The sequence below is a fragment of the Hemitrygon akajei genome, chromosome 9, assembly GCF_048418815.1.
Source record: "Hemitrygon akajei chromosome 9, sHemAka1.3, whole genome shotgun sequence".
NCBI classification, from domain to species: domain Eukaryota; kingdom Metazoa; phylum Chordata; class Chondrichthyes; order Myliobatiformes; family Dasyatidae; genus Hemitrygon; species Hemitrygon akajei.
This window is the reverse complement of record NC_133132.1, coordinates 94,999,236-95,016,949: the sequence shown is the minus strand read 5'-3', so window position 1 is coordinate 95,016,949 and position 17,714 is coordinate 94,999,236. Positions and strand designations below refer to the sequence as shown.

Below are 17,714 nucleotides of genomic sequence, written 5' to 3'. Positions count from 1 at the left end.
CTCTGTGGGAGAGCATTTTGGAGAAAGTGATCACAACTCTATCTCCTTTACCATAGCATTGGAGAGGGATAGGAACAGATGTTAGGAAAGAGTCTAACATCATAATGACGCTTTCAGGCAGGAACTTGGAAGCTTAAATTGGGAACAGATGTTCTCAGGGAAAGGTACAGAAGAAATGTGGCAAATGCTCCGTGGATATTTGCGTGAGTTCTGCATAGGTATGTTCCAATAAGACAGGGAAAGGATGGTAGGGTACAGGAACCGTGGTGTATACAGGCTGTTTAAATCTAGTCAAAAAGAAGAGGTTATGAAAGGTTCAAAAAGCTAGGTAATGATAGAGAGCTAGAGGATTATAAGACCAGCAGGAAGGAGCTCAAGGAAGAAATTAGGAGAGCCAGAAGGGACCATGAGAAGGCCTTGGCAGACAGGATTAAGGAAAACCCCAAGGCATTCTACAAGTATGTGAAGAGCAAGAGGATAAGACGTGAGAGAATAGGATCAATCAAGTGTGACAACGGAAAAGTGTGTATGGAACTGGAGGAGATACCAGAGGTATCTTTGATACCTCAGGTATCTTTAATGAGTACTTTGCTTCAATATTCACTACAGAAAAGGATCTTGGCAATTGTAGAGATGACTTACAGCAGACTGAAAAGCTTGACCATGTAGATATTAAGAAAGAGGATGTGCTGGAGCTTTAGGAACGCATCAAATTGGATAATAAGTCACAGGGACCGGACTAGATATACCCCAGGGAGATTGCTGAGCCTCTGGCGATGATTTTTCCATCATCAATGGGGATGGGAGAGATTCTGGAAGATTGGAGGGTTGCAGATGTTGTTCCATTATTCAAGAAAGGGAGTAGAGATCACGCAGGAAATTATAGACCAGTGAGTCTTACTTCAGTGGTTGGTAAGTTGATGGAGAAGATCCTGAGAGGCAGGATTTATGAACATTTAGAGAGGTATAATATGATTGGGGTAGACAGCATGCTTTGTCGAGGGCAGGTCATGCCTTACAAGCCTGATTGAATTTTTTGAGGATGTGACTAAACACATTGAGGAAGGAAGAGCAGTAGATGTTGTGAAAGAGATATTGAGCTGATCGCCGTGAGTATGAGGCCATATTACCTGCCTCGAGAATTCGCAAGCGTCATTGTGGTGAATGTGTATGTCCCGCCGCGTGCCGACGCAACGGTAGCATGTGACGTCATCAGCTCCGCTGTGGCTAGGCTTCAGACACAGCACCCTGAGGCACTGGTGATAATTACAGGGGACTTCAACCATGTGACTTTGGACAAGACACTACCTGCTTTCTCCCAGTACGTGGATTGCTACACCAGGGGTAATAGGACTATTGACCTACTGTATGCAAACGTAGAGGAGGCATATAGTGCATCCCCACTGCCTTCATTGGGGAAAGCTGATCACAACCTGGTTTTGTTACAGCCCAGATATAAATCAATTGTGATGAGGCATCCCACTACCACACGCTCTTTTAGGAAGTGGACTCCTGAAGCAGAACAGGCCCTGAGAGACTGCTTCGGTACTACTAACTGGGATGTACTGCAAGGGGGGCTCTGTGGGGGCGTTGAGGAGGTCACTGAATGCACAACGGACTATATTAACTTTTGTGTGGATGCAGTTGTCCCTGTTAGAACTGTTCGCTGCTATCCCAATAATAAGCCCTGGATCACTAGTCACATCAAAGGCCTCCTAAACCAGAAGAAGAGGGCCTTTAAAGATGGTGATCGGTTGGAGCTTAAAAGAGTTCAGAAGGAACTCAGAGTACAGATAAGGGGTGCAAAGGAGCAGTATAGGAGGAAGCTAGAACAAAAGCTGCAGAAAAAAAGCATGAAGGAGGTGTGGGATGGGATGAAGATCATCACCGGATGTGGTGCAAAGCGGGGGGCGAACATAAGTGGAGATGTGGAGAAAGCGAACCAGCTGAACAACTTCTTCAACAGGTTCGACAGCTCAATCTCATCCTCACCGCAGAAATCCACACCAGGCTTACTTCCCTCACAGGAAAATAGACACTCACAGGAGACCTTGCCCACGCCCAGGATTATGGCTGCACAGGTGGAAGGTCAACTGAGGAAGATCTGTACCAGCAAGGTGGCTGGACCGGATGGAGTTTCCCCACGATTACTGAGGGCCTGTGCGACTGAGCTGGGAGAACCACTACAGCGCATCTTCAACATGAGCCTGGAGCAGAGAAGAGTACCCAGACAGTGGAAAACATCCTGTATTGTCCCGGTACCGAAGAAACCACAACCAAAGGAGTTGAATGACTTCAGACCTGTTGCCTTGACGTCGCACGTGATGAAGACCATGGAGCGGCTGATAATACAGAATCTGAGGCCACAAACCAGGCACGCCCAGGATCCTCTTCAGTTTGCGTATAAGGAGAAGGTGGGAGTGGAGGATGCTATCACGTATTTGCTGCACAAATCACTCTCTCACCTAGATGGGGTCAGTTGTGCTGTGAGGATTACATTCCTTGACTTCTCTAGTGCCTTTAACACCATCCAGCCCAAGATCTTAAGGCACAAACTAACGGAGATGGGAGTAGACTCTCACATGGTGGATTGGATAGTGGACTACTTGACAGATAGACCTCAGTATGTGCGGTTGGGAGACTGTAGGTCTGACACGGTGGTAAGCAGCACAGGGGCGCCGCAGGGAACCGTACTCTCTCCGGTCCTGTTCACCCTGTACACATCAGACTTCCAATATAACTCGGAGTCCTGCCATGTGCAGAAGTTCGCTGACGACACGGCCATAGTGGGGTGTGTCAGGAATGGACAGGAGGAGGAGTATAGGAAACTGATACAGGACTTTGTGATATGGTGCAACTCAAACTACCTGCGTCTCAATATCACCAAGACCAAGGAGATGGTGGTGGACTTTAGGAGATCTAGGCCTCATATGGAGCCAGTGATCATTAATGGAGAATGTGTGGAGCAGGTTAAGACCTACAAGTATCTGGGAGTACAGTTAGACGAGAAGCTAGACTGGACTGCCAACACAGATGCCTTGTGCAGGAAGGCACAGAGTCGAATGTACTTCCTAAGAAGGTTGGCGTCATTCAATGTCTGTAGTGAGATGCTGAAGATGTTCTATAGGTCAGTTGTGGAGAGCGCCCTCTTCTTTGTGGTGGCGTGTTGGGGAGGAAGCATTAAGAAGAGGGACGCCTCACGTCTTAATAAGCTGGTAAGGAAGGCGGGCTCTGTCGTGGGCAAAGTACTGGAGAGTTTAACATCGGTAGCTGAGCGAAGGGCGCTGAGTAGGCTACGGTCAATTATGGATAACTCTGAACATCCTCTACATAGCACCATCCAGAGACAGAGAAGCAGTTTCAGCGACAGGTTACTATCGATGCAATGCTCCTCAGACAGGATGAAGAGGTCAATACTCCCCAATGCCATTAGGCTTTACAATTCTACCGCCAGGACTTAAGAACTTTTTAAAAGCTATTATTAATGCTTTTTGAGATAGTGATTTAGATGCATATCATATTTTTTTTTACTGAGTTAAGTATTGTATGTAATTAGTTTTGCTACAACAAGTGTATGGGACATTGGAAAAAAAGTTGAATTTCCCCATGGGGATGAATAAAGTATCTATCTATCTAGTGTATAGGGATTTCAGCAAGGCACTTGATAAGGTACCCCATGCAAGGCTTATTGAGAAAGTAAGGTGACATGGGATCCAAGGGGACCTTGCTTTGTGGATCCAGAACTGCCTTGCCTGGAGAAGGTAAAGAGTGGTTGTAGACGGGTCATATTATGCATGGAGGTCAGTCACCTGTGGTGTGGCTCAGGGATCTGTTCTGTTCTGGGACCCTTACTTTTTGTAATTTTTGTAAATGACCTGGATGAGGAAGTGGAGGGATGGGTTAGTAAATTTGCTGATGACACAACGGTTGGAGGTGTGGTGGATAGTGTGGAGGGCTGTCAGAGTTTATAGCGGGATATTGGTGGTGGCATCCGTTAGTTTTGCGAGACCATGGACCTGTGCCTGGAAAGTTTCCAGGGCGCAGGCCTGGGCAGGGTTGTATGGGAGACCGGCTGTTGCCCATGCAGCAAGTCTCCGCTCTCCACACCACCGATGTTGTCCAAGGGAAGGGCAAGGGCTGATACAACTTGGCAGCAATGTCGTCGCAGGAGTTGCCAGAATGAGATTGAAGGCAACGTCTGGTTGCCTTAGGGACTCCAGCTCTGGATTTGTCCTCAGGGTTTAATCAAGGCAGCGGAGGTTTGAAATCAGAGTTTTCCCTCTCTTAGATGGACTGCCTTCCCAGGCTGACGAGCTCCATCTACCTGAAGCACTGGTTTAAAGGGGCCAGGACCTGCTTTTGCCCCTTCCCCTGTCAGTAGAAACAGTTCTGCCGGGCTTAGAGGCTAAGCCACACTAGAAGGCCAGGTGTTGGACTTGGTTGTCAGAGGCTATTTAAGTCGCATGCCGTGAGGAGCACTTTTAGGTAGTGGGAGCTTGTCCCCACTACCAGTCCTTGGCTTGACAACCTTAGGAACATTGATAGCCGGGACATTGATAGGATGCAAACATGGGCTGAGAAGTGGCAGATGAAGTTCTACCCAGATAAGTGTGAAGTGGTTCATTTGGTAGGTCAAGTATGATGACAGAATATAGTATTAATGGTAAGACTCTGGACAATGTGGAGGATCAGAGGGATCTTGGGATCCAAGTCCACTGGATACTCAAGGCTGCTGCGCAGGTTGACTCTGTGGTTAAGAAAGCATACAGTGCATTGGCCTTCATCAATCTTGGGATTGAGTTTAGGAGCCGAGAGGTAATGTTGCAGCTATATAAGACCCTGCTCAGACCCCACTTGGTGTACTGTGCTCAGTTCTGGTCACCTCACTACAGGAAGGATGTGGAAACCATAGAAAGTGTGCAGAGATGATTTACAAGGATGTTGCTTGGATTGGGGAGCATGCCTTATGAGAATAGGTTGAGCGAACTCGGCCTTTTTTCCTTGGACTGACAGAGGATGGAGAGGTGACCTGATAGAGGTGTATAAGATGATGAGAGGCATTGATCGTGTGGATAGTCAGAGGTTTTTTTCCCAGGGTGGAAATGGCTAGCACAAGAGGGCACAGTTTTAAGCTGCTGGGGAGTAGGTACAGAGGAGGTATGTCAGCGCTAAGTTTTTTACGCAGAGAGTGGCGAGTGTGTGGAATGGGCTGCCAGCGATGGTGGTGGAAATGGATACGATAGGGTCTTTTTAAAAGACTCCTGGATAGGTATATGGAGCTCAGAAAAATAAAGGGCTATGGGTAACCCGAGGTAATTTCTCAGGTAAGGACACGTTCGGCACAGCTTTGTGGGTCAAAGGGCCTGGATTGTGCTGTCATTTTTCTCTATTTCTATCACTCCCTGGCTAAAGACATTCCTCCTCATCTCTGTTCTAAAGGGACATCCTAGTCTGACTCTGTGCCCTGTGATCCTAGAGCCTCCCAATACTAGGAAACAGCCTTTTCATGTGTAGTCAATATAGCTCTTTCAGCATTCATTAGGTTTAAAGTTCAAAAGTAAATTTATTTTCAAGGTACGTATATGTCACCATATTCTACCTTAAGATTCATTTCTCGCAGGCATTCACAGTAAATACAATAAAGTCAATGAAATACTTCACACAAAGACTGACAAACAACAACAGTGCAAAATAAGATGAACTGTGCAGTGAGTAAATAAGTAAACAAATAAATAAATAATCCCGAGATCCTAAGTTGTAGAGTCTTTTAAAGTCCCTATGTTGTGAAATCAGTTCAGAGTTGAGGTAATGCTGGAGGAACTCAGCGGGCCAGGCAACATCTGTGGAAAAGAGTACAGCTGACGTTCTGGGCCCAGCCCGTTCGATTTGAGGTGAGTGAAATTATTCACACTGGTTCAGGAATGTGATGGTTGAAGGTTTCAATAAGATTCCCCGCCCCACCCCCCAATACAAAATCCACACTGGTAGCCCCCAAGGTCAGGGTTGAGCCCTGTCTCTGGAGCTGTTGGGCAGTGGTTCTGTCAGGGGTCAGCGTCGAGGGGAAGGGCAGTTGAGTGCAACCTGCTCGATTGTGCCCAGGAGCTCTTTCCACTGTGTTTCTGGAGTCAAACAACACTTCAGTAGTGTGTTTGATATGGAAGGAGATCACTCCGGGTTAATTTGCTTCTAGCCATATGTTGCATCTGCCAAGACAAAGGAATTAACGAACCAGGGTTCACAATAATGAGCCAGTTTACATGTTAATGTGCCAGAGGAATTTATCAGTTAATGAGCCAAGGGTGTCTGCATATTAATGAGGTGGCGTGAATATGTAGATCAGCCATTTTATATGTGAATGTACCAGATGAGTTACATGTTATATGGTTAAGAGCCAGAGGGATTTACTGACAAGGGATACAGTTTGAGAGCAATGGATTTTAAAATGATTTTAGGGAACTGTGTGCAGAGTGTTCTCTGTACAGAAATCAGGGCTAACACCAAAACGAAGAGAGGTATGTAAAGATTACAAACAAGAGAAAATCTGCAGATGCTGGAAAGCAAAGCAACACACACAAAATGCTGCAGAGACATAGCAGGCCAGGCAGCACCTATCAAAAAGAGAAAGCAGTTGACGTTTTGGGCCAAGACCCTTTACCAGGACGTCTGAAATGTAAAGATTGGCTTAATCTGTCACATAAACATCAAACATATGCAGAAATGCATCATTGGCATCAACGACCAAAATGTCTGGGGATGTGCTGGGGGTAGCCTGCAAGTGCTGCCACGTTTTTGGCACCAACACAGCATGCCCCACCTTACCAACACGAAGGCTTTTGGAATTTGGGAGGAAACCCACATAGTCACAGGGAGAATGTACAAACTCCTTACAGACAGCGGTTGCTGTAAAGCATTCCTGTGACTGCTACGCTGCTCTGCTGCCCCATGTAGAACTTCAAGGGTCAAGGAAACAAACAAACTGGGGTTAGAGAGTGACCCTTCAAGCTAAGAAAGGGAAGTGGTAAAGCGGATAGTGAGAGGCTACTTCCACTGCTGAGACTGGGTCAAAAAACTGGAGCTAGGATTTTGAGGGGTGGCTACTGGATGCTCGACAATCTGGTGGTTGACATAAATTTAGAACTCTATTTGGTAAACTGCAATGGACATGCGGACATGAGCTCACCACAAACTGTCCGAGGTGACTGTGTGACTTACAAATGTGATAAACATTTCCTGTCTATCTTAATTATGGTAGTGTAGTGGCCAGCATAACTGCTCGTAGCACCAATGATTGGCAGATTATAACAACTGCTCCTGAACCTGGTGGTGTGCGGCCCAAGGCTTTTGTACTTCCTGCCCAATGACAGTAGCAAGAAGAGAGCATGGCCTTGGTGGGAGGGGTTCTCGATGACGCATGCTGCTCGTAAATGTGCTCAATGATGGAGAAGGGCTTTCCCTGTGATGGGCTGGGCTGTATTCATCACTTTCTGTAGATTTTTCCATTACTGGGCATTGATGCTTCCATTACCAGGCCATGATGCAACCAGTTAGGATACTCTCCACTGTACATCTACAGAGGTTTGTCAAAGTTTTTGGTGCCATGCTGAAACTACATAAATTTCTGAGAAATTAGAGGTGTTTTGGCAGCTTCTGCATGTAGATCTTATAAATTATAGCATCTTAAATATTAAGAATAACACAATAAATACAGAAACAGTTAATCCTTTTTCCTCTTAGAATGTTCAGCCATTCAATAAAATCAGTAAAATGTAACGTCTCTGTTCTGCCTGATCCCTGTATCCTCAGGCAGAAGATCTATTGATCTCAGCATTGAATGCATTCACCAACAACACACCTAGCCCTCTGAGGATGAGGTGTATAAAACATCACCTCCTCTTGGTAGTAGCAATAGTGCAATCACTCGAGTCGAGTAAGATGTGCTCCTAAGGGGTTGTCTGTAGGAGGGTCCTCGTGTGGCTGCAGAGGCTGATCCAGGATCCACGTATTCTGGTGCAGTGTGGGCAAGAGTAAGTGGTGGCTGTGGTTAGTGGTTATGTCTTTTTGGTTCAGTCTCTCCTCTCACAGATGCCGCTTGTTCTCTGTGGCACAGCGGAGGTTGTTCCAATGTAGCACAGCTCCCTCTTGAACAGATTTTCTCCGGGAGTATGTGTTGAGTGCAATGTTTTCCCAGTTTTTAGAAGTAATGTTGAATTTCTTCAGGCTAATTTTGATGTTATCTTTGAAGCATTTCCTTTGCCCACCAAATTAAACCCACCTTCCTTCAACTGGGAGTAATTGGTTCGTTAGACATCCAGATGACATGACTTATCCATTGGAGCTGGTATTGCTTTATCATGATGGAGATGCTTTTCCTATCAGCCTCCTCCACTATGCTGGTGTTAAGTGCAACTGTCCTTTCAGCTGATCCTCAAAGTCTTTTGTAAGGAATTTGGGTGGCATTGTTCCTGGGCTTTCAGATGCCTACTGTAGGTGGTCCATTAATGTAAGGACAATTGCTCTGTAGACCAAAAGTTTTGTTTGGACCTGTAGGTTGTGGTCTTCAAAATCTCTTAACTGAGCCTATGCAAGATTAAGGAAAAGACCACAACCACTCCTCTCAGTATCAAGAACTCATCCCCCACCCCTTAAAGCCCCTTTGCCAATTCAAGATTTTCTAAACATAGGAAACTGCCTCTTGAAACAGATTTTATACAAATGGTCACTGTGGCTGTGTCTACGTGGGGTTTACAATTACTTTATTAGACACTGGAGAGTTTGTATGTAATCCAGAAATAAAGACTACTCATGGAGTGAAACAGTACAGCTTACAGCCATGGTTGTTAATCAATTTACCATTTGCATCCCTCGTAGGCTTTCTATGAACTACCGAGAGCTGTGCAAAACACCTTATGAATATCTCACTTATGGTTATCCCTGTGGGCAGAGTTACTTGTCAGTGAATACAGATTCTCTGTACCTCACCGATCATTATTACAAGGGATAATTCCTGTAACAGTTCAGTATACACTTCTTGTGATGTTCATTTTTACATGTTCCTGCCACGCATGCGTGCCTTTCAGTTATATATGTTTGAAGAGCGGCACTAAGGAATGATTACTTTGCTGGAAGCCAGGTTGATTTCCCAGCCATGTGACAATGAAACATCTGTATCATTCTCTCTTCTCCTCTCTCTCTCCAGAACACAAGAGCATAAACCCCAGACTCAAGGGCAACTTCTAGCCTGCTGTTACCAGAATGGAGCTCTCTTACACTGAAAGAGTAACTCTTGATCTCCGAGCTGTGCCCTTAACTGTGTAATGAATATTTCAATAATATCTGAGCAATCTTGTATTAGTTGATTAAGCATTCTTGAATTTGAATTGACTTTATTACTTACATCCTTCATATACATGAGGAGTAAAAATCTTTACGCTACGTCTCCATCTAAATGTGCAATTATAGTAATTTATAATAAATATTATGTACAACAGGATAGTCAATATAACATAGAAATACAGTTGCATCAGCATGAATTAATCAGTCTGATGGCCTGGTGGAAGAAGCTGTCCCAGAGCCTGTTGGTCCTGGCTTTTATGCTGCAGAACCGTTTCCCAGATGGTAGCAGCTGGAACAGTTTGTGGTTGGGGTGACTCGGGTCTCCAATGATCCTTTGGGCTATTTTAACACACCTGTCTTTGTAAATGTCCTGAATCATGGGAAGTTTGCATCTACAGATGTGCGGGGCTGTCCGCACCACTCTCTGCAGAGTCCTGCAATTGAGGGAAGTACAGTTCCCATACCAGGCAGTGATACAGCCAGTCATTGTGCCCCTATAGAAAGCTCTTAGAATTTGGGGGCCGATACCAAACTTCCTCAACCGTCTGAGGTGTAAGAGGCACTGTTGTGCCTTTTTCACCACACAGCGGGTATGCCCAGACCACATAAAATCCTCAGTAATGTTTATGCTGAGGAACTTAAAGCTGTTCACCCTCTCAACCTCAGATCCACTGATGTCAATAGGAGTTACCTGTCTGCATTCCTCCTGCAGTCCACAACCAGCTCCTTTGTTTTTGCGACATTGAGGGAGAGGTTGTTTTCTTGACACCACTGTGTCAGGTTGATGATTTTTTCTCTGTAGGCTGCCTCATTATTATTTGAGATTAGGCTAATCAGTGTAGTTTCATCAGCAAATATAATTAGCAGATTGGAATTGTGTGTGTGTTTAAATAATTAATTATGAGTTATATATAAAATAAGTTAACTGGTGATGTCATCACGCTACCACATGATGCATTAAAAGTAAAAGATGATACACCAGTATTTTCATACTCCTGTGTCTTCCTGTGAAGTAATTTAATGTTTTGAAGTTACACAACATAACACCCTTGAACTTTACTGAACATATCTACCTGCACTGCATTTTCTCCATATCGGCGACAGTATATTCTGCATTCTCTTCTCCCTTTACTACCTCAAAGTAATTATTTAGAACAACCCATTGTAAGGAAAGAGTTAAATTTGATTCCGCCTTGGTACATGTTAAAATGTATAACGCAAAATGGAGGTTTGTAAGACAAAATAGTGTCATCTTGGAATATGGTATTGTCCTTTTGCTCCTTACAGACTAATATCTGTCTCTATTTTGAATGCACATCGTTAAGATTTGATACTAGTGAAGAATATTTTCTCTATATTTTCTCTGTTTCTAAGTTGTGTGTGTTGAAGCATACAAAAAGGGGCAATCTCTCTGTGCAAGTGGGAATCTCTCTTAGGCTGGTTCGTGACTAATGCTAAGAGCTAAAGATAGAGACAAGGACATCAACAGAGAGAAAGAGAATAGAAAAGCAAACAGTCACCTGTGGTTTCTTGGGTACTATATTGTGTGGTGTGAGTATTGTTTATTTTACTATGTAACTTTAATAAGGTAACTTTCATACATACAAGTATCCTCCGCTATCTGAAAGTAGAGAGTTCCTATGAAACCTTCCGTAAGCCAAAATGGCGTAAAGCGAAGAAACAATTACCATTAATTTATATGGGGAAAATTTTTGAGCATTCCCAGACCTAAAAAATAATACCAAATAACACATAAAACTTAAAATAACATATTACAAACATATAGTAAAAGCGGGAATGATATGCTACTAGCAGAATCAACAGTAACATTGGCAGCTTTCAAGATTATTTCTCTCTGCGTGTAAATAGTATGACTGTTGGACGCAGGCATGTTCAATGCATGCACAATTTCATTCACCAAGATGAAAACCCTTAATTACGTCCAGTTTTACACTAAGCACAACACCCTCACGAGCTCTCTTAGGCTTTTCTGATACCTTAGGACACATCTTGCTAACGGATGCGCAAAATAAATCGAGACAAAGCACTCTCACTGCTCAGGGTGCACGGTGCCTCTATAACAGCTTGCTGCAAAACAAATGCTGAACGCTATTTTTGCCTTTTTTCGCAAAAACGGATTTCTTTGGGTTAGCGAAAACAGGTACTAATGTAGGTCTTTCATAAAAGCGAAGTGGCATAAAGCAAACTTTCGAAAAGCGGGGTATACCTGTATACAGTACCTCTTTTGTTTGCAAACAGCCTCTTGCTGCTGAATCAGAAAAGAACTAGAAATGAAATTTTAAAATTATCTTTTGTTACATGTCTCTGGATGGCATGTAAAGCAAGAAAGCTTTTTGTTGTATCTGGGTATATGTGACAATATTAAACCAGTACCAATCTCCAATATGCTGGCCCTTCTGATCAGCAGGGCCTATTCTCCCAAAGGGCACTGTTTGCTTTCAACACCCCAATGCCACCACTGAGTACTCACGTATTCGTCATAGGCATCCTCTTCTGGTGGAGGCGGAGGTCGATAGCCCACAGCCCCTGGTCCTCCCCTCCCTCGGGGTGCTACGGTGCTCCTGCCTGCGTGGGGAGGTAGGGGAGCCCCGCGCGCCGCGGGTGTAGCTCTAGGAACTGGAATTCCCCGTCCTGGAAGAAGTGCACTGGCACGTCCCCTGGAAAGAACATGGGAACAGTTTACATATGGTGAGGCTGACATTAACTGGCCAAACCTACATTCTGGGAAAATTAGTGTTGGTCTGCAGCTCAGAATCTGAATCAGATTTATTATCACTGGCTTATCTCGTGAAATTTCTTGTTTCGTGGCAGCAGTAAAGGGCTAAAAGTTGCAAAATTAACCAAATAAATAGCACAAAAGTGAGGTAGTGTTCATTGGGCCATGGACTGTTCAGAAATCTGACGGCAGAGGGGAAGAAGCTGTTCCTAAAACAGAGAGTATGTGCTTTTACACTCCGGGACGCTGTTGGATACCAGCTAGTTTAGGGGAGGGGAGAGGACAGAGAAATAAAACCCACTCCTGGAAGGGGAAAGGAGCAGAAACCAGTTCAGAGGCAGGTCAGTATTTGAGGGCGTGGAGTCTCATGGAGACCAGAGCAGATGAGGTTCCCTGTACAGAAATTCTGCAGGGAACAGCAGGAATTTAGTGAAAAACAACATTGTGATCACTTTTACTGAGCTGACCTTCATATTACCTGAAACAGTGTGGAAATAGAAAATGCTAGAAATGCTCAGAGTCAGGCAGTACCTGTGCAGAAAATAAAAAGAAAATGTACTGAGGAAAGGTTTTGGACCTGAAAATTTAACTCAGCTTCTCCTTCCACAGAGACAGCCTCATCTATTGAATACTTACAGCATTTTCTTTTTTTTCAGATCTCCAATAAAACATTGTGGTGATGATTTTAACCAACGATCTCCCTGTATTAACTGTTTAACAATTCTGGTAGCATAATTGGCAATTTATTACACCCACATCAAGTACTATAATGAACTTGAAACTTTATGTTCAATAAACGCTAAAAACACTTAATAGTAGCAATAAACTCCAGTGAAGATACTGACACATATCAATTCAGAATCAGGTTTAATATCACCTGCGTATGCTGTGAAATTTGTTAACTCTACGGCAGTAGTACAACACAATAACATGATAAATATAGAAGAAATGGAATTATAGTAATAATATATACATACATTGAATTAAATTAAAATATGTAGTGCAAAAACAGAAATAAAAAAGTAGTGAGCAGGGTTCAAGGGTTCAAAGTCCATTTAGGAATTGGATGGCAGAGCGGAAGAAGCTGTTCCTGAATTGCTGAGTGTGTGTCTTCAAGCTTCTGTACTTCCTTCCTGACAGTAACAATGAGAAGAGGACAACTCTTGGTTGGTGGGGATCCTTAATGATGGAAGCTGCCTTCCTGAGGCACCAGTTCTTGAAGATGTCTTGGACACTACAGAGGCTAGTACCCATGTTGGTGCTAATTTTACACTTTCTGCAACTATACTTCGATCTTATGCAGTAACCGCCCCCCACACATAACAGATGGTGGTGCAGAATGCTCTCCATGGTAGAAGTTTTCGAGTGTTTCAGGTGGCAAACCAAATCTCCTCAAACTCCTAATGAAATACAGCCGCTGTCTTGCCTTCTTTACAGTGGCTACATTAGGTCCTTTGAGATATTGACACCCAGGAATTTGAAATTGCTCACTCTCTCCACTTCTGATCCTTCTATGAGCATTGGTTTGTTCCCTTGTCTTACCCTTCCTGAAGTCCACAATCAGCTGATTGGTCTTGCTCACGCTGTGTGCAAGGTTGTTGCTACGACACCACTCAACTAGTTTATATACCTGGCTCAGTATCTCAACCACAGAGGATGACTGTGTGAGTGTGAAGCTTTTCAACACACGGCTAAATGGAAGGGAAGAACTTGCTGCTTGTTTCAGTGTGAAAGAATGAACACTGTGTTTACTAGTGTTTATGAAGACGCTCAGAAAATACAGGCATGAACATGCTCACACAAGTACACACTCACATGTACACACAAAAGATGCTTTCAATCACACACAAATGCACAACTGGGTGAGTATGCATACCATATACATGCATACATGTGTGCACATGCACAATTGCATATATACTGTACATATATGTATGCACGGATGCACACAGAAACAAGCGCATCAATGTTCACACACAGGCTCACACAAACAAACACTGTGTAGAATCGAATACCGGAAGACAAATACATTTATTAAATGTAATAAAACACACTTTTTCATCACTTTATCATATAACCATATAACAATCACAGCACGGAAACAGGCCATTCCGGCCCTCCTAGTCCGTGCCGAACTCTTAATCTCACCTAGTCCCACCTACCCGCACTCAGCCCATAACCCTCCACTCCTTTCCTATCCATATACCTATCCAATTTTACCTTAAATGACACAACTGATCTGGCCTCTACTACTTCTACAGGAAGCTCATTCCACACAGCTATCACTCTCTGAGTAAAGAAATACCCCCTCGTGTTTCCCTTAAACTTTTGCCCCCTAACTCTCAAATCATGTCCTCTCGTTTGAATCTCCCCTACTCTCAATGGAAACAGCCTATTCACGTCAACTCTATCTATCCCTCTCAACATTTTAAATACCTCGATCAAATCCCCCCTCAACCTTCTACGCTCCAATGAATAGAGACCTAACTTGTTCAACCTTTCTCTGTAACTTAAGTGCTGAAACCTTGGTAACATCCTAGTAAATCGTCTCTGCACTCTCTCTAATTTATTGATATCTTTCCTATAATTCGGTGACCAGAACTGTACACAATATTCCAAATTTGGCCTTACCAATGCCTTGTACAATTTTAACATTACATCCCAACTTCTGTACTCAATGCTCTGATTTATAAAGGCCAGCGTTCCAAAAGCCTTCTTCACCACCCTATCAACATGAGACTCCACCTTCAGGGAACTATGCACTGTTATTCCTAGATCTCTCTGTTCCACTGCATTCCTCAATGCCCTACCATTTACCCTGTATGTTCTATTTGGATTATTCCTGCCAAAATGTAGAACCTCACACTTCTCAGCATTAAACTCCATCTGCCAACGTTCAGCCCATTCTTCTAACCGGCATAAATCTCCCTGCAAGCTTTGAAAACCCACCTCATTATCCACAACACCTCCTACCTTAGTATCATCAGCATACTTACTAATCCAATTTACCACCCCATCATCCAGATCATTTATGTATATTACAAACAACATTGGGCCCAAAACAGATCCCTGAGGCACCCCGCTAGTCACCGGCCTCCATCCCGATAAACAATTATCCACCACTACTCTCTGGCATCTCCCATCTAGCCACTGTTGAATCCATTTTATTACTCCAGCACTAATACCTAACGACTGAACCTTCTTAACTAACCTTCCATGTGGAACTTTGTCAAAGGCCTTGCTGAAGTCCATATAGACTACATCCACTGCCTTACCCTCGTCAACATTCCTCGTAACTACTTCAAAAAATTCAATAAGGTTTGTCAAACATGACCTTCCACGCACAAATCCATGCTGGCTACTCCTAATCAGATCCTGTCTATCCAGATAATTATAAATACTATCTCTAAGAATACTTTCCATTAATTTACCCACCACTGATGTCAAACTGACAGGTCTATAATTGCCAGGCTTACTTCTAGAACCCTTTTTAAACAATGGAACCACATGAGCAATACGCCAATCCTCCGGCACAATCCCTGTTTCTAATGACATCTGAAAGATCTCCGTCAGAGCTCCTGCTATCTCTACACAAACTTCCCTCAAGGTCCTGGGGAATATCCGGTCAGGACCCGGAGATTTATCCACTTTTAAATTTCTTAAAAGCGCCAGTACTTCCACCTCTTTAATTGTCATAGGTTCCATAACTTCCTTACTTGTTTCCCACACCTTACACCATTCGATATCCTTCTCCTTAGTGAATCCTACAAACTTTTAAATGGATTCCTCTTTTCCTGATGAAATCTACACACAGACTTGTCATGGGGCTGCTGTGGACATTGGACCTCACCAAACACTGAACGATTCTGTTCACTAGACCATTCTAGACACTGACTATTCTAGACACTCAGTCATTCTATTCACTAGACCATTCTAGACACTCAGTCATTCTATTCACTAGACCATTCTAGACACTCAGTCATTCTGTTCACTAGACCATTCTAGACACTCAGTCATTCTGTTAACTAGACCATTCCAGACACTCAGTCATTCTGTTCACTAGACCATTCTAGACACTGACTATTCTAGACACTCAGTCATTCTGTTCACTAGACCATTCTAGACACTCAGTCATTCTATTCACTAGACCATTCTAGACACAGTCATTTTGTTCACTAGACCATTCTAGACACTCAGTCATTCTGTTCACTAGACCATTCTAGACACTCAGTCATTCTGTTCACTAGACCATTCTAGACACTCAGTCATTCTGTTCACTAGACCATTCTAGACACTCAGTCATTCTGTTCACTAGACCATTCTAGACACTCAGTCATTCTGTTCACAAGACCATTCTAGACACTCAGTCATTCTGTTCACTAGACCATTCTAGACACTCAGTCATTCTATTCACAAGACCATTCTAGACACTCAGTCATTCTGTTCACTAGACCATTCTAGACACTCAGTCATTCTGTTCACTAGACCATTCTAGACACTCAGTCATTCTGTTCACAAGACCATTCTAGACACTCAGTCATTCTATTCACTAGACCATTCTAGACTCTCAGTCATTCTGTTCACTAGACTATTCTAGACACTCAGTCATTCTGGACACTCGGTCATTCTGTTCATTGAGCTATTCTAGATATTGGGCCATTCTAAATACTGAACTAGTCTGTTCACTGGGCCATTCTTAACACTGGGTCATTCTAGACTCTGATCAATTCAGGAAACTAGGATATTCTGTTCACTGGGTTATTGTAGACACTGGAACATTTTGGCACTGGGGTATTCTGTGCTGGGCTTGACTGGACACTATGCCATTCTGTTCACTGGGCCATTCTGGCCAATACACCATCTAGACACTGAACTGTTCTAGATATTGGGGTCTACTGAACACTGGGTCCTTCTTCTGCTCCCAGTATACAGGGAGCCTGCTGCTGGTGCAGTGGTTACTCCCCTTCATGAGGCAGCAGGGACTATTACCCAACTAGGACCAAGACAGCATCGTATGGAAGGATTGGACTATGTAGTATTCAGTGCGATCTTCTAGAATAGTTCAATCGTTTGAGTGGGCCAAGTTTTCCAGGTGCCTTTTCCTTATTGCTTTATTGTCTCTTCCAGGGCAGCAAGATGGGAGATACTTGAATAAATTAGAAACTGTGCAGGCAGCTTGGGGGTCAACTGATGACTTTGCTTTTTCGAGGTTCTGCTTAAAACCTCCTCAGAAAAGTGCAACACACCAACCGACTGTTAGGATTCCCTGGCCCATTATAGGTCAAAGGGGAGGAGAAACTTTTCGGATAGTACTGAGAATTAGATGACCATCAGGAGTACAAAGGCCCTGTCCAGGCAGTGGAAGAAACATACCTCTAGCCGCAATTGTGGAAGGAGTCTGCCCTTCCAACTCTGGCCTCCTTGGCCACTTCCAAAACACAAAACCAGCGTGCAGGTCAGTCATCCCTGACACTGACAGACTGGCAGACTTACCTCACAGTGGGTGTGAGGGGCGCTCGAAGTCCTCGCCCACGAGCTCCCCGCCCTCGACTCGAATCTTCTGAACCATTTAGGTATGAGAGTTCCCTCAACTGCTCCTGGCGGATTTCATCATTATAATCCTGCAAACAGAAACAATAACTTT

General features: G+C 43.8%; 1 protein-coding gene across 1 annotated transcript in view; it reads right to left on the bottom strand.

Moving 5' to 3' along the window:
• Positions 1-17,714, bottom strand: part of khdrbs2 (KH domain containing, RNA binding, signal transduction associated 2) — a 489,568-nt gene that overhangs the window by 128,081 nt on the left and 343,773 nt on the right. Inside the window, exons 5-6 of the mRNA XM_073056524.1 lie at positions 17,564-17,691; positions 11,825-12,011 (exon numbers count right to left, since the gene is read on the bottom strand). Coding sequence (XP_072912625.1) covers positions 11,825-12,011; positions 17,564-17,691 — 315 coding nt within the window. The remainder of the gene's footprint in view (positions 1-11,824; positions 12,012-17,563; positions 17,692-17,714) is intronic.